At 45.0% G+C, this 22,967-nt stretch overlaps 3 protein-coding genes across 3 annotated transcripts; 1 reads left to right on the top strand and 2 right to left on the bottom strand.

The window, feature by feature from the left end:
• Nucleotides 1–287: 287 nt before the first annotated feature.
• Nucleotides 288–1,262, bottom strand: LOC311106238 (olfactory receptor 2AT4-like; the record flags this gene model as incomplete). The annotated part of the gene is made up of 1 exon (XM_084148535.1): nt 288–1,262. The coding sequence occupies one exon, from the start codon at nt 1,260–1,262 to the stop codon at nt 288–290; it is 975 nt and encodes a 324-aa protein (XP_084004661.1).
• Nucleotides 1,263–15,763: 14,501 nt separating this feature from the next.
• sln (sarcolipin) lies at nt 15,764–15,859 on the top strand (the record flags this gene model as incomplete). Its single annotated transcript, XM_084147829.1, has 1 exon — nt 15,764–15,859. One exon carries the CDS (start codon nt 15,764–15,766, stop codon nt 15,857–15,859), a length of 96 nt encoding a protein of 31 aa, XP_084003955.1.
• Nucleotides 15,860–18,688: 2,829 nt separating this feature from the next.
• LOC311105439 (olfactory receptor 2AT4-like) lies at nt 18,689–21,244 on the bottom strand (the record flags this gene model as incomplete). Its single annotated transcript, XM_084147589.1, has 2 exons — nt 18,689–18,851; nt 20,451–21,244. 2 exons carry the CDS (start codon nt 21,242–21,244, stop codon nt 18,689–18,691), a joined length of 957 nt encoding a protein of 318 aa, XP_084003715.1.
• Between the last annotated feature and the right edge of the window lie 1,723 nt (nt 21,245–22,967).

Below are 22,967 nucleotides of genomic sequence, written 5' to 3'. Positions count from 1 at the left end.
TTGCACACTGGACTGTTTTGACGCTTTATTGCGTAACTCTGTTTTCCGGAATAAATCCTGTTATTCTGTGATTTACCCTCCTGCGCCTGACTCCTTCAACTCACCCATCACAACATGTTACATCTGTGTCAATCTAACAAGGTGTTCGCTGCTCTTACACAGAGTTAGGGCCTTATATGTCAATTTAGGATTTGAAGTCAGGATATGGTACTCAGTTAATATTGTTGTCGGGACAAGTATTTCTAAACATAATAACAAAACTCAATTTCTGATTAAAAATAATTTAATCATTGGCTTACAGCAAAGACATTCTCTTTTTTTGGAGCAGTTGACTTCTTGAATCTTTTCATTAAGCTTTGTTTTATATCTTTTGTCTTGAAACAGTATATCAGTGGATTGATCATAGGAGGGAGCAGGCTATACAACATGATAATAACAATACGTAAATCAGTGCTGAGTCTAATGCCGATATTGCTAGACAGATAAATAAAACACCTGGGGAGATAATACAGGGCAATGATGATCAGCTGACAACTGCAGGTAGAAAGGGTTTTGAGGCGGCCTTGGGTGCTCGCAATCTTAAGAACTGCCACAATAATAGAGCAATATGAGAATATAATAAAAGCAAGGGGTCCCAGTAATGTCACCATTGCTACAACAAAAGCAGATAAACCATAAGGGGCCCTGTCAGTGCATGCAAGCGTTGTTATAGCGATATGATCACAGTAGCACTGCATGATTTTGTTTGAATCACAGTAAGGAAGAGGAAAGGCCCTGATTACCATCATCAATGGGCCGGCTTTTGCAACAATCCACGCAGTGGCACTGAGAATATGAATAGTGGTGTTTTGGATAATCATTGGATATCTGAGCGGAAAACAGATTGAAACATATCGGTCTAAAGCCATTATAAATAGAATGTATGAATTTACAGTACCAAAATAGTGCACTAAGTACATCTGAACAAAACAACCTGTGAATGAAATGTCTCCTGCTTCAAACCAATACCTGGCAATAATCTTTGGTAATGTGGTGGTGCTAAAGAGAACATCAGAAACAACTAGATTTAAAATAATAAAATACATGGGTTTGTGGAGATCCCGGTCTGTTGCCAACAATACAAGAATAACAACATTTCCTATTAAAGTGCAAAAATATACCAAGAATAATACAGTTGAGGCAAGGCCGTAGAACTCTGGCTGAAGTCCAGGGAACCCAACAATTACAAACTCTGTCACAAAGCTGTGATTCCCCGCTGACATGATGATGGGCTCTTAGACAACCTGTGGAAATGATGGATTAATGAATTATTGAGTCCTTCGTTGCAATACAACTGAAAACATTGTGTTTCATTTTGAAAATTAGTTACACTGATGACCTAAAACGTGATGTTGTATGAAGTTCTAACACATTTTATTTTACCTAGTTTTGTCAACTCAATTTGATTTTACTTAGCTTACGTTACCAGGCTGCCTTTCATCTTTAAATTACAGTATGTCAACTCAGGAAATCAAGTTGAGTTAACAAAACTAGATAAAAACTAGGTAGCACAATGGTTGTATTATATTATAAGTTCATACAAATTCATACATTTTATATCAACTGACTATATTCCTTAAAGAATACCTGGAATACTATAACAGTAATCCTTCTACCCCCCATAAAAAAATAAATAATAATAATAATAATAATTTTAAAAAAATCATTAGATAAAAGATTTTTAAAAAATAAAACAAATAGAAAAAGTTAGGGTGGTTGTCCCACTGGCTAACCACCCTAACTTAAGTTAAGTTGAAGTTTATGTTGAATGGACCAATTTGTAAGTCGCTCTGGATAAGAGAGTCTGCTAAATGACTTAAATGTAAAATCTTTTTCTTGTTGACACTAAACTTTTTTCAGGGAAAAGTAGTAGGACGTCAATGCAATATGTATCATTATAGGTTAATGTACATATCTCTTCTAGCGTACCGGTATGTTTTAACATCACATTATCTTATTGATATTAAAAGTGATATAAAAGTATTGATCACATTATACACAGAGTATACAAAACATGCCCTTTCCATGACGTAGACTGACCAGGTGAATCCAGGTGAAAGCTATGATCCCTTATTAATGTCACTTGTTAAATCCACTTCAATCAGTGTATATGAAGGGGAGGAGACAGGTTAAAGAAGGATGTTTAAGCCTTGAGACAATTGAGACTGGATTGTGTATGCGTGCCATTCAGAGGGTGAATGGGCAAGACAAACGATTTAAGTGCCTTTGAGCGTTGTATGGTAGTAGGTGCCAGGCGCACCGGTTTGTGTCAACAACTGCAACGGTGCTAGGATTTTCACGCTCAACAGTTTTCTGTGTGTATCAAGAATGGTCCAATACCCAAAGGACATCCAACTTGACACAATTGTGGGAAGCATTGGAGTCAACAAGGGCCAGCATCCCTGTGGAACGCTTTCTACACCTTGTAGAGAATTGAGGCTGTTCTGAGGGCAAAAGGGGGTGAAACTCAATATTAGGAAGGTGTTGCTAATGTTTGGTATACTCAGTGTATGTCCCACTACATATGATTGTCAAGATATGAAGACATTCAAAGAATAATACAAAAATAATCAAATGACTGTTATTCAGCAATCTATTTTCACCCAATGTGTGGAATGTCAATACAAAAGCTGCACCTCACAATAAGCCTTTCAATGGAGTCTTGTATCATGAACTGAAGTTATCCAATGTTATCATCTGAAGATTAGAGAACATATTCCATCTCATTCATATTAAAAATATATTCAGAAAAACACATTAAGAAGATGCATAAAGTGAGCTATCAAGACATGCCATGTAACTCCAGATCTGCATAGTAGTAAATCAGGGCTTACCAAAGTCTGATGTCTGACATGGACACGGCAGTGTACAATTTATAATAAATGTTGATACCCGTGTGATATAATTATGCACCTGACCTTACTCCCTAAGGAAGTTATCCTCAAAGTGTTTGAGTTTTTTCTCTTGTTCTTTGTCATGTATTTATTTAAATCATGATGTAATAATGCAAAATATCTACACAAACACAAATTATTCAAAGACACATTTTTATTTCATCATACTTATCAATGAAAAGAGCTAGGTAGTTACATACACAGATATGGTTAGCTATCTTAATAAATAAATAATCTTTTTTTTTTTTTTAGCTTTTTTAACCCATTTGTTCCAAAGAAATATCCCAGACATGCCACTATGGAAATCGTACGCCATTAGTAACCCTAACATGTAATCCATATAAGCTTTTTTTAAATATTGAAAAGTTAAAAAGTTTGTTTTATTCACGGTCACTATTGTGACTGATGGGAACATACAGTGCTCTGCCTATAATAAAATGAAACCCACATTCATTAGCCCCAATATCTATATACCTCAGCCCACATACCCACACACCTAAACCCAATTAACCACACACCCCAGCCCTGTCACCCCCATGCCCTAACCCTAAAACCCATTTGCCAATACCCTATTGATACAATCAAGTACTACTCCCGATTCACCCATATCCTAGCCCTAAATACCCTATTTGTTACTCATAGACCCCAGTTTCTTTGCCAATACACTTCATCCCTGTTACTTGCCTGTCTCAGGCCAAAATACAGCAGGTTGGTCACCTGGGTCCCAATACATGGGTCACCAACAGGTTGGTCACCTGGGTCCCAACAAATGGTCAAAGTCCAGAGTACACAATCAATAAGAATGTTTACATAGTGTAATAATGTGTGTATGTTTTCCTCCTGGTCCAATAGCATCACTCCATGTTGATATTTCCCAGAAAACTCCATCAGTGCTGTCGGTGGCGGCAGCGGGACACAGATGCAAGGGCTCCGTCATTCCCGAAGGAGACAGTCCCCTGGATTATATTAATTATCTTGGAATGCCTATGGAATCCTGGAATGAGAGCAGCACAGGGAAAACTCTCACAGCGGTCCTGCTGTGACCCCAGTGTGTGTGTGTGTGTGTGTGTGTGTGTGTGTGTGTATGCGTACCTGTCTACATGCAGTGTGTGCATGCAGGCGTGTTGCGTGTATTTATGGATTGACCTGAGGGCAGGTTTAGCAGCAGATTTGTGATAACAACACTCTCCTTAAGCAGCTGTCGAATGTGTGGCTAACTGTGAGGTTAGCTGTTGTGACCTGTCACAAGTTAGCCTGTCAGTTATTGCAACAACTGTTGTTGTTTCTGAAAGGAATACTCCATGACAGTGTGTGAGATAAACTAATGTTCTTTCATTATTAACCAAAGGACTGTAACACTTAGATGGCAAACCAATCACCAAAGCACAACAACGTACATGATAAGTCACTATCAAAGTCAGTGTGCAAATGTTGCTCAATCGCAGCACTACTAAACATCCATAACAACCTTATATCAACTGGGTTGTTCCACCAATTAAGTGCCTTTTGAGTAGTGAATTTAAATAGTTTATTTAACCTAATTTTAACATTCTGTTATAAAGAGCTTGCAAGTTATACATGAAACTGTACTTGTGCATGTGACAATAAAACTTAAACTTGAACTAAAGAGCACATGTTCAACTTAATAAAGCTGTTGATAAAAAAATGACTATAGTAAGTGCCTATTAAATGGCAAATAAAGTAACAAGGTTGACCGTAACAGAGTTGACGACTTCATCTTAAATCAGCCATAAATCCCCCCGTGACAGGGGGAATGGAAGCTTGTTGTGTGCAACAGGATAGGGGCAATTGAAAACAAGCTTCACAAATTTCTTTTAAATTGTTAATACACCTCTAGCCTGTTTATCTATGGGTAACAGGATTGACGTGTTATACTCGACCCGCTCAGTTTTCCACCACAAAACACCAGAAAATGTTTAAAAAGAGTAAAACCAGTTCACCTGCTTTTAAACTATGATTTGCCTATCAGATGTTCAATGTCTCTTTGGATTTTTTTTTTTTAAAGGAATAATTTCACCATATTATTAATGAGAGTTCAGTTTATGTAACAGGGTTGACGTTAAAATGAGGTACAGGATTTGAATCACTAATAATTAATAATCTTCAGAAATGCAAGTCTTAATTCATATAAAAAATCAGATTTATTGAATTACAAGATGGTATATTTTAAAGGCCGCTTAATTTAATATAACAGGCTTTTAAAATGCAATGTTTCAGCGCAATTCCTACTTAGAGGATCAAATGGACGCAAAAGGCACTCATTTCGTGGAATGACCCACCTGCTTGAAGCGCTACGCTCATGAGCACCAGTAATGTATGCTATATAGGGACCAAGAAAATTACATTGCCCTTCACTGCAATGTTTTGTGTCTGCTTACATAGCTTTAGGGGGTTGGAATAAATGACCCAATGTCACGACTTCCGCCGAGGCTGCCTCTCCTCCTTGTTTGGGCAGGCTTCGGCGTTCGTCGTCACCGGCTTACTAGCCACTGCCGCTCCATTATTCATCATTCCATTTGTATTATCTTGTCAATCACACACACCTGGTTCTTATTCCCTCATTAGTCCGTGTATAAGTGTTCCCTCTGCCCCCCTTGTCCTTGTAGGTGATTGTTTATTCGTGAGAGTAGTGTAGCTCAGTGGAGCTACTCGTACCTTGTTATTGCCGGGTTAGATATTTCCCCTGTGCCTGTTATTGTTGGAACTACCGTTACCTTGTATTGCCAGGGTAGATATTCCCCTGTGCCTGTTTCGTTTGTCACTATCCAGCGCTATTTGTGTACGACGGAATAAACTCTGCATTTGGTGATTCTCCTCCTGCGCCTGACTCCTTGTATCACACTCATCAAAGAATCACCCACGCGCTATAGAGTCAGTGGGAGAAGAGCGCATGCCTGGAATCGTGGCACGGGTCCAGGAGCATTCCACGATGCTGGCCAGCTTGGGGGAAGTGATGGATCGGGTTCTACAGGTCGTCCAACGCCTGGAGAGGAGAGGACCCGATCTGTCGAGACCAGCTGGCCAACCGGATCCAGCCACCTACACCCCAGCACCCGGAGGGATCCAGATATCCCGACCACGGGCGTTCGACGGGACGGCGGCACTCTGCCAAGGATTCCTCCTACAACATTTACATTTACATTTACGTAATTTAGCAGACGCTCTTATCCAGAGCGACTTACAAATTGGTGCATTCACCTTATAGCCAGTGGGATAACCACTTTACAATAATTTGTTTTTCTTCTTCTTTGGGGTGGGGTAAGGGGGGGTAGAAGGATTACTTTATCCTATCCCAGGTATTCCTTAAAGAGGTGGGGTTTCAAGTGTCTCCGGAAGGTGGTGAGTGACTCCGCTGTCCTGGCGTCATGAGGGAGCTTGTTCCACCATTGGGGTGCCAGAGCAGCGAACAGTTTTGACTGGGCTGAGCGGGAACTGTGCTCCCGCAGAGGTAGGGGGGCCAGCAGGACAGAGGTGGATGAACGCGATGCCCTCGTTTGGGTGTAGGGACTGATCAGAGCCTGAAGGTACGGAGGTGCCATTCCCCTCACAGCTCCGTAGGCAAGCACCATGGTCTTGTAGCAGATGCAAGCTTCAACTGGAAGCCAGTGGAGTGTGCGGAGGAGCGGGGTGACGTGAGAGAACTTGGGAAGGTTGAACACCAGACGGGCTGCGGCATTCTGGATGAGTTGTAGGGGTTTAACGGCATAGGCAGGGAGCCCAGCCAACAGCGTGTTGCAGTAATCCAGACGAGATGACAAGTGCCTGGATTAGAACCTGTGCCGCTTCCTGTGTAAGGTAGGGTTGTACTCTCCGAATGTTGTAGAGCATGAACCTACAGGATCGGGTCACCGCCTTGATGTTAGCGGAGAACAACAGGGTGTTGTCCAGGGTCACGCCAAGGCTCTTCGCACTCTGGGAGGAGGACACAACGGAGTTGTCAACCGTGATGACGAGATCATGGAACGGGCAGTCCTTCCCCGGGAGGAAGAGCAGCTCTGTCTTGCCGAGGTTCAGCTTGAGGTGGTGATCCGTCATCCACATTGATATGTCTGCCAGACATGCAGAGATGCGATTCGCCACCTGGTTATCAGAAGGGGGAAAGGAGAAGATTAGTTGTGTGTCGTCTGCGTAGCAATGATAGGAGAGGCCATGTGAGGATATGACAGAGCCAAGTGACTTGGTGTATAGCGAGAATAGGAGAGGGCCTAGAACTGAGCCCTGGGGGACACCAGTGGTGAGAGCATGTGGTGCGGAGACAGCTTCTCGCCACGCCACTTGGTAGGAGCGACTGGTCAGGTAGGACGCAATCCAAGAGTGAGCCACGCCGGAGATGCCCAACTCGGAGAGGGTGGAGAGGAGGATCTGATGGTTCACAGTATGAAAGGCAGCAGACAGGTCTAGAAGGACAAGAGCAGAGGAGAGAGAGTTAGCTTTAGCAGTGCGGAGAGCCTCCGTGACACAGAGAAGAGCAGTCTCAGTTGAATGACCAGTCTTGAAACCTGACTGGTTTGGATCAAGAAGGTCATTCTGAGAGAGATAGCAAGAGAGTTGGCTAAAGACGGCACGCTCAAGAGTTTTGGAGAGAAAAGAAAGAAGGGATACTGGTCTGTAGTTGTTGACATCAGAGGGATCGAGTGTTGGATTTTTGAGAAGGGGTGCAACTCTTGCTCTCTTGGAGGCGGAAGGGACATAGCCAGCGGTCAAGGATGAGTTGATGAGCGAGGTCAGGTAAGGGAGAAGGTCACCGGAGATGGTTTGGAGAAGAGAGGAGGGGATAGGGTCAAGCGGGCAGGTTGTTGGGCGGCCGGCCGTCACAAGTCGCAAGATTTCATCTGGAGAGAGAGGGGAGAAAGAAGGCAAAGCATAGGGTAGGGCAGTGTGAGCAGGACCAGCAGTGTCATTTGACTTAACAAACGAGGATCGGATGTCGTCAACCTTCTTTTCAAAATGGTTGACGAAGTCATCCACAGAGAGGGAGGAGGGGGAGGGGGAGGAGGATTCAGCAGGGAGGAGAAGATGGCAAAGAGCTTCCTTGGGTTAGAGGCAGATGCTTGGAATTTAGAATGGTAGAAAGTGGCTTTAGCAGCAGAAAGAGATGAATAAAATGTAGAGAGGAGGGAGTGAAAAGATGCCAGGTCCGCAGGGAGTCTAGTTTTCCTCCATTTCCGCTCGGCTGCCCGGAGCCCTGTTCTGTGAGCTCGCAATGAGTCGTCAAGCCACGGAGCAGGAGGGGAGGACCGAGCCGGCCTGGAGGATAGGGGACATAGAGAGTCAAAGGATGCAGAAAGGGAGGAGAGGAGGGTTGAGGAGGCAGAATCAGGAGATTGGAGGGAGAAGGTTTGAGCAGAGGGAAGAGATGATAGGATGGAAGAGGAGAGAGTAGCGGGAGAGAGAGAGCGAAGGTTGCGACGGCGCATTACCATCTGAGTAGGGGCAGAGTGAGTAGTGTTGGAGGAGAGCGAGAGAGAAAAGGATACAAAGTAGTGGTCGGAGACATGAAGGGGAGTTGCAGTGAGATTAGTAGAAGAACAGCATCTAGTAAAGATGAGGTCAAGCGTATTGCCTGCCTTGTGAGTAGGGGGGGACGGTGAGAGGGTGAGGTCAAAAGAGGACAGGAGTGGAAAGAAGGAGGCAGAGAGAAATGAGTCAAAGGTAGACGAAGGGAGGTTAAAGTCACCCAGGACTGTGAGGGGTGAGCCATCATCAGGAAAGGAACTTATCAAGGCATCAAGCTCATTGATGAACTCTCCAAGGGAACCTGGAGGGCAATAAATGACAAGGATGTTAAGCTTGAATGGGCTAGTGACTGTGAGAGCATGGAATTCAAATGAGGAGAAAGACAGATGGGTCAGGGGAAAAAGAGAGAATGTCCACTTGGGAGAGATGAGGATTCCTGTGCCACCACCCCGCTGACCAGATGCTCTTGGGGTATGCGAGAACACATGGTCAGACGAGGAGAGAGCAGTAGGAGTAGCAGTGTTTTCAGTGGTAATCCATGTCTCCGTCAGCGCCAAGAAGTCGAGGGACTGGAGGGTAGCATAGGCTGAGATGAACTCTGCCTTGTTGGCCGCAGAACGGCAGTTCCAGAGGCTGCTGGAGACCTGGAACTCCACGTGGGTCGTGCGTGCAGGAACCACCATGTTAGAGAGGCAGCAGCCATGCGGTGTGAGGCGTTTGTATAGCCTTAATCCCTCCATCCCTCTCTGTCAACCTGGCCCTCTGTTTCTCCCAGTGAGACTGGGGGGGGCAGCGACGGTCTCCAGCATCAGGCCGCCGCCATCGGAGCGGGAGAAGGTGTCCGTCCTCGTTTCCTGCCTCTCTGGGAAAGCCCTGGAGTGGGCCAACACGGTTTGGAACAAAGGAGGAGCCACGTTGGAGGACTACGGGGAGTTTGCTTGCCTCTTTCGGGCAGTCTTCGAACACCCGCCCGAGGGTTGACAGGCGGGCGAGCGGCTGGTCCACCTGAGGCAGGGGACGAGAACCACACAGGACTTCATGTTGGAGTTTCTGAATCTGGCAGCGGGGTCCGGGTGGAACGAGCAGGCCCTGATCGACCATTTCCGGTGCCATCTGCGGGAGGACGTCAGACGGGAGCTAGCCTACCGGGACACCATGTTGTCTTTTTCAAAACTGGTGGACATGGCCATCCGTTTGGACTACCTGCTGGCAGCCAGAGGACGTCCTGGTAGGGGTCTGCCCGTTTCCACCCCGGACGACTCGGATCCCGAGCTGATGGAGCTGGGTGGAGCCGCCGTCCGAGAGAGCGGAGGAAGACAGCGACAGTGCCACTCTGGTGCACGAAGGGACAGTACACCACACGTCGTAGTCAACGCTCTTTTGGGCCTGGAGGCGGCAGGCAGGGCACTCTCGCATCACCCCAGGTATCGAACACGCACACTCGTTCAGAGCCCTCTGCTGCACACTGTACCCTACCTATCTACTTTCCCGATCACATGGTAGTTCCCCAGTGTAAGGCGCTAGTCAATTCAGGCGCAGCTGGGATCTTTATGGACAGGGCATTCTCACGCCGTCAACGCATTTCATTGGTTCCCCTATCCATTCCACTCCCCATCAGAGCACTTGATAGTCGACCATTAAGTTCCGGGTTTGTTAAGGAAGTTACTGTACCAGTCACCATGATCACCCAGGAGACTCATTGTGAGCAGGTTACTTTTTCAATTATTGAGTCTCCTGCTTTCCCTGTGGTATTAAGTATCCCTTGGCTAGCACTCCACAAGCCCACCTTCTCATGGCCGCAGAGGGTTCTCACGGTCGTGAGAGTGTCAGGGTAGGTGTCTAGGTGTTTCCGGTGGTGCAAACACGGTGGAAAGTCCAGACGGTACCTCCAACATGCACATTCCCCCCGAATACCTCGATCTGGCGCATGCGTTTTCAAAGTCGCAGGCGACTAAATTACCACCTCATCGGGCGGGGGATTGCGCAATAATCCTTTGGGTAGACGCTGTACCTCCCAGGAGTCATTTGTACCCCCCGTCGCAGGCTGAAACTATGGCTATGGAAACATACGTCACCGAGTCCCTGGGCCAGGGGTATATAAGTCCCTCCACTTTCTTTCTTCTTTGTGAAGAAGAAAGTTGGCGGTCTGCGCCCGTGCATTGATTATCGATCACTGAACAAGGAGACTATAAGATTTTGTTATCCTCTCCCCCGCATTCCTTCAGTGATTGAGTCATTGCATGGGGCGCGCTTCTTCACTAAACTAGATCTCAGGAGTGCGTACAACCTGGTACGTGTTCCGGAGGGGGATGAGTGGAATACAGCATTCAGCACAACCACGGGGTATTATGAATACCTGGTGATGCCCTACGGTTTGATGAATGCTCCATCCGTCTTCCATTCCTTTGTGAACAAGGTGTTTCGGGACATGCTTGGTCGCGGTGTGGTGGTCTACATCGATGACATCCTGGTGTATTCCGCTACGCGCGCCGAGCATGTGTCCCTGGTTCGCAAAGTGCTGGCCTGACTGTTGGAAAATGACCTTTATGCCAAGGCAGAGAAGTGTATGTTTTTCCAGCAGTCCGTCTCCTTCCTCGCATACCACATTACCACCTCAGGTGTGGAGATGGAGGGAGATTGCATTGCAGCCGTGCTTAATTGGCAGACTCCAACCATGGTTAAGGAGGTGCAGCGCTTCCTTGGCTTTGCCAACTACTATCGAAGGTTTATCCGGGGCTTTGGCTAGGTTGCAGCTCCCATTACATCCCTGTTGAAGGGTGGGTCGTCCCGGCTCCGCTGGTCTGCTGAGGCTGACCTGGCCTTCAGCAAACTGCGGGGTCTGTTCACCTCAGCACCGGTACTGACCCACCCCGATCTATCACTACTGTTCGTAGTGGAGGTGGATGCGTCCGAGGTTTGGATAGGCGCTGTCCTTTGCCAACGCTCGGGTACGCCACCCACGCTCCGCCCCTGTGCCTTCTTCTCTAAGAAGCTCAGCCCGGCGGAGCAGAACCACGACGTTGGTGATCGGGAGCTGTTGGCTGTTGTCCAAGCTTTGACCATGTGGAGGCATTGGCTCGAAGGGGCGAAACACTCTTTCCTCGTCTGGACGGACCACCGTAACCTGGAGTACATTCTGGCAGCGAGGAGGCTGAATCCTTGCCAGGCCAGGTGGGCCCTATTCTTCACTCGGTTTGATTTTACACTTTCATACATTCTGGGTACGAAGAACGTGAAGGCAGACGCACTGTCCCGGCTGTATGACACAGAGGAGAGGCCCAGAGACAACACCCCCATACTCCCTGCCTCCTGCATTGTGGCGCCGGTAGTGTGGGCGATGGACGCGGATATAGAGCAGGCATTACGCACAGATCTATCTCCACCTCAGTGTCCAGCTGGGCTGCAGTACGTGCCTGCTCTTATCTGTGATCGTATGATCTTCTGGGCACACACGTCACCCTCCTCTGGTCACCCAGGTATCGGTCGTACAGTGCACTGCCTGATCGGAAAGTACTGGTGGCCTACCTTGGCTAAGGACGTGAGGATGTACATTACATTTACATTTACATTTTAGTCATTTAGCAGACGCTCTTATCCAGAGCGACTTACAGTTAGTAAGTACATTGTATGTCTCCTCCTGCTCGGTGTGCGCCCAGAGTAAGGCACCTAAGCACCTCCCAGCAGGTAAGTTACAACCTTTACCAGTTCCAAAACGACCATGGTCTCACCTTAGTGTTGATTTCTTGACTGATCTTCCCCTCTCCCAAGGTAACACCACCATCCTGGTCGTTGTGGACCGCTTTTCCAAGTCCTGCCGCCTCCTTCCTCTGCCCGGTCTCCCCACGGCCCTGCAGACTGCGGAGACCCTATTTACTCCCGTCTTCCGGCACTACGGGGTACCAGAGGATATAGTGTCTGACCGAGGTCCCCAGTTCACGTCCAAGGTTTGGAAGGCGTTCATGGAACGTCTGGGGGTCTCGGTCAGCCTGACCTCTGGGTTCCACCCCAAGTCAAATGGACAGGTGTAACGGGTAAATCAGGATGTGGGTAGGTTCCTGCGGTCCTACTGCCAGGACTGGCTGGGGGAGTGGTCGTTGTTCTTGCCATGCTCAGAATATGCCCAGAACTCTCTCCGCCACTCCTCTACTAACCTAACACCATTCCAATGTGTTTTAGGTTACCAACTGGTTCTGGCACCGTGGCACTAGAGCCAGACCGAGGCTCCTGCGGTGGATGACTGGTTTCGGCGTGTGGAGGAGACGTGGGACGCTACCCACGTTCACCTCCAGCGCGCCGTGCGTCGTCAAAAGGCCAACGCTGAGGCTACCGTATTAACCCCTCGTTTCATGTGTCTCTCCTCAAGCCGGTGGTGGTTGGTCCGCTCCAGGAGTCTGAGGTGCGGGACGTTCCTCCACCTCCTCTGGACATCGAGGGGGCCCCAGCGTACTCTGTCCGTTCCATCCTGGATTTGAGGCATCGGGTGGGGGGCCTTCAGTACCTCGTGGAGTGGGCGGGGTAAGGTCCGGAGGAACGGTGCTGGGTCCCAATGAGGGATATCCTTAATCCCTCCATGATACGGGATTTCCACCGTCACCATCGGGCTCGCCCTGCTCCGCATCCTCCTGGCCGTCCCCGAGGCCGGGGTCGGCGCGCTGTTGGAGCTGCGCGTCAAGGGGGGGTACTGTCAACTTCCGCCGAGGCTGCCTCTCCTCCTTGTTCGGGCAGGCTTCGGCGTTCGTCGTCACCGGCTTACTAGCCACTGCCGCTCCATTATTCATCATTCCATTTGTCTTGTCTTGTCAATCACACACACCTGGTTCTTATCCCCTCATTAGTCTGTGTATAATAATAATAATATATAATAATAATATGCCATTTAGCAGACGCTTTTATCCAGAGCGACTTACAGTCAAGTGTGCATACATTTTGTGTATGGGTGGTCCCGGGGATCGAACCCACTACCTTGGCGTTACAAGCGCCGTGCTCTACCAGCTGAGCTACAGAGGACCACACCATATAAGTGTTCCCATATAAGTTCACCATATAAGTGTTCCCTCTGCTCCCCTTGTCCTTGTGGGTGATTGTTTATTCGTGAGAGTTGTGTAGCTCGGTGGAGCTACTCGTACCTTGTTATTGCCGGGGTAGATATTTCCTCTGTGCCTATTATTGTTGGAACTACCGTTACCTTGTATTGCCAGGGTAGATTTTCCCCTGTGCCTGTTTCGTTTGTCGCTATCCAGAGCTATTTGTGTATGACGGAATAAACTCTGCATTTGGTGATTCTCCTCCTGCGCCTGACTCCTTCTATCACACTCAACACACCCAATGGAAACAAGGACACTTTGTATGGCATGATTGTGTGTGGCATGTTTGCAGTGGATCGGCTGCCCATGTGGCCCACTAAAAGGATACAGGGAGTCATAGTTACAACCATTGGTTATTGTGTGAGGTGAATCCATACCCCAGCCATTGGTTATTGTGTCAGGTAAATCCATACTCCAGCTATTGGTTTAATACAGTGAGATGAATCCATAACCCAGAGATTGGTTACTATGTGTGGTGAATCCATAACCCAGCCATTGGTTATTGTGTGAGATGAATCCATATCCCAGCCAAAGCATGAGATGCATATTTTCCTAGCACACTTCATCTGTAATTTTTATTATTCAAATAATGAGTATTGTATTTAGAACTACTGTAATCCAGCTCAGACAATGGGCTTTTATAAATAACACTTGTCCCCCCCATCCCCTGGATCCTGCCCTCATCAGCAGAGGAGGTGTGTGTGAGTGTCCGCGTGTGCGCGCATGTCAGATTCCATTGTCAGGCTCCAGAGGGTTCGGCCCCACCCCACGGCCCAAACATCCACAAACTATATCTGAACCGTGGGCGGTCGATTGGCAGTGGGTTACTTTAGGTGTGGACCCTGGCCCTCAGGACTGTAGAAGACAGATGACAACTCTGAGACCCTGACCACAGGACCACAGGACTACAAAGGACCTCTACCTGTCACACCCACCACCAGACCCAGCCAGGTAAATGCCCAAGGGCTGATATTTTATACTGTCTAGATAGACACACTGTAGATAGGGAAGTGTCTGTCAAGTTACTTACTCTTCTATGTATCTGCAAATACAGAAAGGCAGGTTGATGTTTATTATCATTAATCTTGCCCTGGAGGCAGAACTGAGTGATTTCCACTAGATGGTCCAGCTGAAAAGTCAAAATTGGCTCTATTTTAAATATTGATGAAAACAAAAATGAACTTTTTGGTCTTAATTTCAGGTTAGGGTTAGACATTAGGGTTAGCGGTGTGGTTAAGGTTAGCGTTATGGTTAATCCAGCTCTCACAGTCTCACGTCACATTTACACATTCATCCATGTTTCTCAAATGTCAAATTTCAAAGTTGTTCCAAACGTCATATTTCGAAATGTTTTAAGGTTAAATTTAGACTTTCACTCAGAATCTTTAAGGTTAGGGTTAAATTTAGACGTTAATTCCGAAATCCTAAGTTTAGGCATTAAAAAAAATTGACATAAAAAAAAAACGTTCTATCAAAGGACTCAAACTTGCAACCTTTGGAATTAGAAGCAGATGCTTACACCCGTTTGCCATCCACCATCCACCGTCCACAACACTCTAGCAAAACCGAAACCTACTTGAAGGCAACAGCGCTCACTGTTGCCCCTAGTGGATGGTTTCCACATCATCTCTCTATGTCCTCAGACATGGATGGACGTCGAATACTGACTTGTATCATGGATGACCTGGCTGTAAGGTTAGGGTTAGGTTTAAAATCTGATTTTATGACTTTGTGGCTATGCCAGCTTCTGACCACTCTGCAGAGCTGCCTTCAGGGCAAGATTCATGACAATAAATGCCAACCTGCTACAGAAATGGTAGGAGCTAGAGGAAGGAGCAAGGTAGGGACAGACTGGTCATAGGGCATTTCTGGCCAAAATTCCAAATGGGCTAGTCCACCTTAAGCCTAGTGGGCCTGTCTAAATTCTAGGTTTGCACAAAATGTTTCATTATTCGGCTAATAATGGTGGCCTCAAGAGAAAGAATGGGCGTAAAAAGGCCTGGCCGTTTTCTGGTTCCAATCCGTCCCTGGAGCAAGGTGTTGTTTTCAGACCAGGCTTTTTTTCAGAGCAATGGGATACAGTTTTAATTTGTCACCAGAAAATTCAAGGTCAACCTCTTCCCCCACTTTCAGATTTCACCTTCAGAGACTTTGGCCTCCCTGACAGAGTGACCTGCCCTCCCAACCAAGGTGTAAGGACCCTCATCCTTTCTGTCTCGACACTCTCCTATTCTTCTTCTCCTCTCCTGCCACCCCTCTCAGGGCAGAATGGACCGGTCTGTGCAGGAGCTGTTTCTGAACTTCACAGTAGTCTTAATCACTGTGCTGCTCATGTGGATCCTGGTCAAGACCTACCAGGCCTGAACCACCAGGGGACAGATACAGGAGGAGAGAGATGAAGGTTCGAATCCTGGATCAGACGAGAAAATCTGGTGTGGCGTAAGCCGGCAACCGGAGTGTTGCTGACATCATCCTAGATTCCATCGCCTGCCGTTGTGCCCTTGAGCAAGGCACTTAACCCCTACAATTGCTCTGCGGCTGATCCATGCGTCTGACCCATTGCTTCCAGTCTCTCGGGTGTGTGTTTGTCTCGGGGGGGTTAGGGTGTGAGCATAAATACATATTTCCATTAATGGACAATAAAGTTAACGGACAATAAAGTTAATGGACAATAAAGTTAATGGACAATAGAGTTAATGGACAATAAAGTTAACTAACGGACAATAAAGTTAACGGACAATAAAGTAAAGTACATCTTATATTATCTTCATTCTGTAACATAGATGTTGCACATGGTCCCTGACAAATTAAGTGAATAAATGAAATTGAAATATATACACGCAGTTCCTCACTCCTGCCTCGTAGAGGTACTGTAGTGTTAGAGATGAGTTGGCAAGCATTCTGTTTACACGTTCTACAATAAAATAACTATTATTGTACCCAATATGTTTTCTGTTGTTTGATGCATCCAACATTATGTTTTAAATGATACATGTGCACACAAATCATGAAAGTAAGCAGAGTACACACCCTACCTACACAACCAGTCAAAAGTTTGAACACACCTACTCATTCAAGGGTTTTTATTTATTTGTACTATTTTTGACATTGTATAATAATAGTGAAGACATCAAAACTATTAAATAACACATATGGATTCATGTAGTAACCAAAAAAGTGTTAAACAAATCAAAATATATGTTATATGTGTGAATCCTCAAATAGCCACCCTTTGCCTTGATGACAGCTTTGCACACTCTTGGCATTCTCTCAACCAGCTTCATGAGGTAGTCACCTGGAATGCATTTCAATTAACAAGTGTGCCTTTTTAAATGTTAATTTGTGGAATTTCTATCCTTTTTAATGCGTTTGAGCCAATTAGTTGTGTTGTGACAAGGTAGGGGGGGTATACAGAAGATAGCCCTATTTGGTAAAAGACCAAGTCCATATTATGACAGTCCATCATTACTTTAAGACATGAAGGTCAGTCAATACAGAACATTTCAAGAACTTTGAAAGTTTCTTCAAGTGCAGTCGCAAAAACCATCAAGCGCTATGATGAAACTGGCTCTCATGAGGACCGCCACAGGAATGGAAGACCCAGAATTTCCTCTGCTGCAGAGGATAAGTTCATTAGAGTTACCAGCCTCAGGAATTGCAGCCCAAATAAAAGCTTCACAGAGTTCAAGTAATAGACACATCTCAACATCAACTGTTCAGAGGGGACTGTGTGAATCAGGCCTTCATGGTCGAATTGCTGCAAAGAAACCACTACTAAAGGACACCAATAAGAAGAAGAGACCTGCTTAGGCCAAGAAACACGAGCAATGGAAATTAGACTGGTGGAAATGTATCCTTTGGTCTGGAGTCCAAATTTGAGATTTTTGGTTCAAACCGCTGTGTATTTGTGAGACGCGGTGTGGGTGAATGGATGATCTCCGCATGTGTAGTTCCCACCGTAAGGCATGGAGGAGGAGGTGTTATGGGGTGGGGTGCTTTGCTGGTGACACTGTCTGTGATTTATATAGAATTCAAGGCACACTTAACCAGCATGGCTACCACCGCATTCTGCAGCGATATGACATCGCATCTGGTTTGGGCTTAGTGGGACTATCATTTGTTTTTCAACAGGACAATGACCCAACACACCTCCAGGCTGTGTAAGGGTTATTTTACCAAGAAGGAGAGTGATGGAGTGCTGCATCAGATGACCTGGCCTCCACAATCCCCGACCTCAACCAAATTGAGATGGTTTGGGATGAGTCGGACGGCAGAGTGAAGGAAAAGCAGCCAACAAGTGCTCAGCATATGTGGGAACTCCTTCAAGACTGTTGGAAAAGCATTCCAGGTGAAGCTGGTTGAGAGAATGCCAAGAGTGTGCAAAGCTGTCATCAAGGCAAAGGGTGGCTATTTGAAGAATCTCAAATCTCAAATATATTTTGATTTGTTTAACACTTTTTTTTGGTTACTACATGATTCTCTGTAGCTCAGCTGGTAGAGCACGGCGCTTGTAATGCCAAGGTAGTGGGTTCGATCCCCGGGACCACCCATACACAAAAAATGTATGCACGCATGACTGTAAGTCGCTTTGGATAAAAGCGTCTGCTAAATGGCATATTATTATTATTATTATTCCACATGTGTTATTTCATAGTTTTGATGTCTTCACTATTATTCTACAATGTAAAAAATAGTAAAAATTAAGAAAAACCCTTGAATGAGTAGGTGTGTCCAATCTTTTGACTGGTACTGTACATTCTTAGAAAAAAGGGTTCCAAAAGGTTTTTTCGGCTGTCCCCATAGGAGAACCCCTTTTTGGTTTCAGATAGAACCCTTTTGGGTTCCACGTAGAACCATTTTGGCTTCCATGTAGAACTCTCTGTGGAAAGTGTCCTACATGGAACCCAAAAGGGGTCTTCAAAGGGTTGTCCTATTGGGACAGTCGAAGAACCATTTAGGTTCTAGGTAGCACCTTTTTTTCTAAGAGAACTTCAGTTGGACTAACTGTTAATTGTGTGATGATGAAACAACAACAAACAAGCCTTTTGTTTTGGAGGCTAAACACCTTGTCTTTATGCTCACAGTTAGGCCATAGAAATCAGCGATGAAACACTTATAAAACACACGTGTTCACATACACAGTATAGTATTTTTATTTGATCGAACACAAAATAATATTAGTCCTATTCTCTCTTATTGAACACGCACTTGTGTTTTTCTAAATCGCTTGACCAAGATCTGTTTTATTTCCTCAGTTCTTAGACAGTATATCAGTGGATTGATCATAGGAGGGAGCAGGCTATACAACATGATAATAACAATACGTAAATCAGTGCTGAATCTAATGCCGATATTGCTAGACAGATACAGTGGGGAAAAAAAGTATTTAGTCAGCCACCAATTGTGCAAGTTCTCCCACTTAAAAAGATGAGAGAGGCCTGTAATTTTCATCATAGGTACACCTCAACTATGACAGACAAAATTAGAAAGAAAAATCCAGAAAATCACATTGTCGGATTTTTTATGAATTTATTTGCAAATTATGGTGGAAAATAAGTATTTGGTCAATAACAAAAGTTTCTCAATACTTTGTTATATACCCTTTGTTGGCAATGACACAGGTCAAACGTTTTCTGTAAGTCTTCACAAGGTTTTCACACACTGTTGCTGGTATTTTGGCCCATTCCTCCATGCAGATCTCCTCTAGAGCAGTGATGTTTTGGGGCTGTCGCTGGGCAACACGGACTTTCAACTCCCTCCAAAGATTTTCTATGGGGTTGAGATCTGGAGACTGTCTAGGCCACTCCAGGACCTTGAAATGCTTCTTACGAAGCCACTCCTTTGTTGCCCGGGCGGTGTGTTTGGGATCATTGTCATGCTGAAAGACCCAGCCACGTTTCATCTTCAACGCCCTTGCTGATGGAAGGAGGTTTTCACTCAAAATCTCACGATACATGGCCCCATTCATTCTTTCCTTTACACGGATCAGTCGTCCTGGTCCCTTTGCAGAAAAACAGCCCCAAAGCATGATGTTTCCACCCCCATGCTTCACAGTAGGTATGGTGTTCTTTGGATGCAACTCAGCATTCTTTGTCCTCCAAACACGAAGAGTTTAGTTTTTACCAAAAAGTTCTATTTTGGTTTCATCTGACCATATGACATTCTCCCAATCCTCTTCTGGATCATCCAAATGCACTCTAGCAAACTTCAGACGGGCCTGGACATGCACTGGCTTAAGCAGGGGGACACGTCTTGCACTGCAGGATTTGAGTCCCTGGCGGCGTAGTGTGTTACTGATGGTAGGCTTTGTTACTTTGGTCCCAGCTCTCTGCAGGTCATTCACTAGGTCCCCCTGTGTGGTTCTGGGATTTTTGCTAACCGTTCTTGTGATCATTTTGACCTCACGGTGTGAGATCTTGCGTGGAGCCCCAGATCGAGGGAGATTATCAGTGGTCTTGTATGTCTTCCATTTCCTAATAATTGCTCCCACAGTTGATTTCTTCAAACCAAGCTGCTTACCTATTGCAGATTCAGTCTTCCCAGCCTGGTGCAGGTCTACAATTTTGTTTCTGGTGTCCTTTGACAGCTCTTTGGTCTTGGCCAAAGTGGAGTTTGAAGTGTGACTGTTTGAGGTTGTGGACAGGTGTCTTTTATACTGATAACAAGTTCAAACAGGTGCCATTAATACAGGTAACGAGTGGAGGACAGAGGACCCTCTTAAATAAGAAGTTACAGGTCTGTGAGAGCCAGAAATCTTGCTTGTTTGTAGGTGACCAAATACTAATTTTCCACCATAATTTGCAAATAAATTCATCAAAAATCCTACAATGTGATTTTCTGGAAATTTTTTTCTCAATTTGTCTGTCATAGTTGACGTGTACCTATGATGAAAATTACAGGCCTCTCTCATCTTTTTAAGTGGGAGAACATGCACAATTGGTGGCTGACTAAATACTTTTTTTCCCCACTGTAAATAAAACATCTGGGGAGATAATACAGGGCAATGATGATCAGCTGACCACTGCAGGTAGAAAGGGTTTTGAGGCGGCCTTGGGTGCTCGCAATCTTAAGAACTGCCATAATAATAGAGCAATATGAGAATATAATAAAAGCAAGGGGTCCCAGTAATACCACCATTGCTACAACAAAAGCAGATAAACCATAAGGGGCCCTGTCAGTGCATGCAAGCGTTGTTATGGAAACATGATCACAGTAGCACTGCATGATTGTGTTTGAGTCACAGTAAGGAAGAGGATAGGCCCTGATTACCATAGCAAGAGAGGGAGGGTGTGCAAGCACCCACGCAGTGACATTGAATATATGAATGGTGGAGTTGTTGATAACCTTTGGGTATCTGAGTGGGTAACAGATTGACACATATCGGTCTAAAGCCATTATCAATAGGAGAAAGCTAGTTACGGATCCAAAATAGTGCACTAAGTACATTTGAAAAAAACAACCAAAGAAAGAAATTGCTCCCGCCTGAAACCAATACCTGGCAATAATCTTTGGTAAAGTGGTGGTGCTGAATAGTATGTCAGACACAACCAGATTCAAAATGATAAAATACATGGGTTTATGGAGAACGTTATGAGTTGCAAACAAGATAAGAACAACAACATTTCCTATTAAAATGCAACAATAAACCAAGAATAATACAGTTGAGACAAGGCCGTAGAACTCTGGCTGAAGTCCAGGGAACCCAACGATGACAAACTCTGTCACAAAGCTGTGATTCCCTGCTGACATGACCATATGTTCTCTTAGAACCAACACTCTGGAAAGTAATGAACATTTATGTTATAGTAAATTATCCATCATTACAACCTAGAGCAGTGTTTTTAAAGTGTTTTCATCAGGTTTTTGTCATATCAAATCAAACGGAATATTGCTCATATACTCTAGTGTCAAATCCTAAATTGACGTATGCACGTGTGACTTTCATGTAAATCATGCATATTGTCAGTGGAAGATTTGAACAAAGAAATGTTGTTATGCATGCAGATTTCAAGTAAGGATTTGGCCCATTGTGCATTTACCAATAATTATTACAGCTCACAGACGGAATTGTTTTACCATGTCAACAATCATTATAATATATATATATGTATTATTTTTGTTTGTAAATGAACATCAGTAAAACTTTGAAAATTGTAATGTGTTATTTGTTCATTGATATTATTAAATACATGTGAATGTATTGTCTTACATAATGTTTAACCAGGACCTGGAAAGCTACACTAATCATGAACAACAGGCTTTATGCATGGATTTACTAAATGTAGTAGTAAACTAACAAAGCAATAATGTGTGTAAGCAGTTTAAAAGCAGACATTAAAATAAGGTGCTGTCAAATCAAATGAGAAACTACCATTATCACTGATCATCCATGTTATCACAGTTTGATACACAAAACATAAAATCAATGCTGTTAGAAAAATGTCCTTACCTCGATTACAGTAAACTAAAATGTAAGTATCAAGACACTTCCTGAGAAGCTCTTCACCAATGACCTTTATGCTCACAATTTATCTATTTAGTGACCGAGTCATTTATGATGACGTTGACACGTTCTGTAGAGGGCAAAGCCACAAGGGGAAAACTACCCAGTGAGTTAACACAATACTCTTTCTACAACCATAAACCCTACATGCTGTGTCTGTGTCAATCAAACTAAATGTGTTCCCTACTGAGCAGGTTACACAGAATCATGGCCTTCCTTGTACTGTATGTCAGTTTTGGATTTCAAGGTAGGATTTGGTACTCAGTTGATATTGTTGTAGGGAATGCTGAATATAACAAAAAATCCTCTGATTCAAAACAAATGTAATCATTGGCTATACCTGGCAATACTCTTTGGTAATGTGGTGGTACTAAAGAGAATATCAGAAACAACCAGGTTTAAAATAACTAAATATATATTGCTCTTTGTACAACAACAAACACTACATGTGTCACGAATTCCTCCGTGTCACGGATTCAGCCGAGGCTGCTCCTCCTCCTTACTCGGGCAGGCTTCGGCGTTCGTCGTCCCCGGAGTACTAGCTGCCACCGTTCTATGTTTCGGTGTTTGACTTGTTTTGTCCTGATTGTGTATACCTGTTCCCCATTATGTTGTATTGTATTCCCTATTTAACCCTCTGTCGTTCATTGTGTGTTGTGTGTTATTGTATTCGTCATCGGCAGTGTTTCGTGTGCGGGTTGTTTATCCTCCTTATGTGGAGATAGTTTTTCTACTCTGGTTACTTTCGAGTAAAGTACGTTTCCAGTAAGCTCTGTGTCCTGCGTTTGACTTCGCCTACCGCATTTCACTGTCGCATTCTGACAGAATAACAACTTAATGGAATCAGCAGGATCGGCGGTGCCAAGGGGATCACTGGAGGAGCGCGTAATCCACCAAGAGGCCATGATCCAGCACCTGGGCACCACCATGCAAGGGGTGATGGACATCTTGAGGCGATGGGAGAGTGGA

Source organism: Coregonus lavaretus, assembly GCF_964263955.1.
Source record: "Coregonus lavaretus genome assembly, chromosome: 30".
NCBI classification, from domain to species: Eukaryota; Metazoa; Chordata; class Actinopteri; order Salmoniformes; family Salmonidae; genus Coregonus; species Coregonus lavaretus.
The sequence above is the reverse complement of the archived record's forward strand: the minus strand, read 5'-3'. Positions and strand labels throughout refer to the sequence as shown.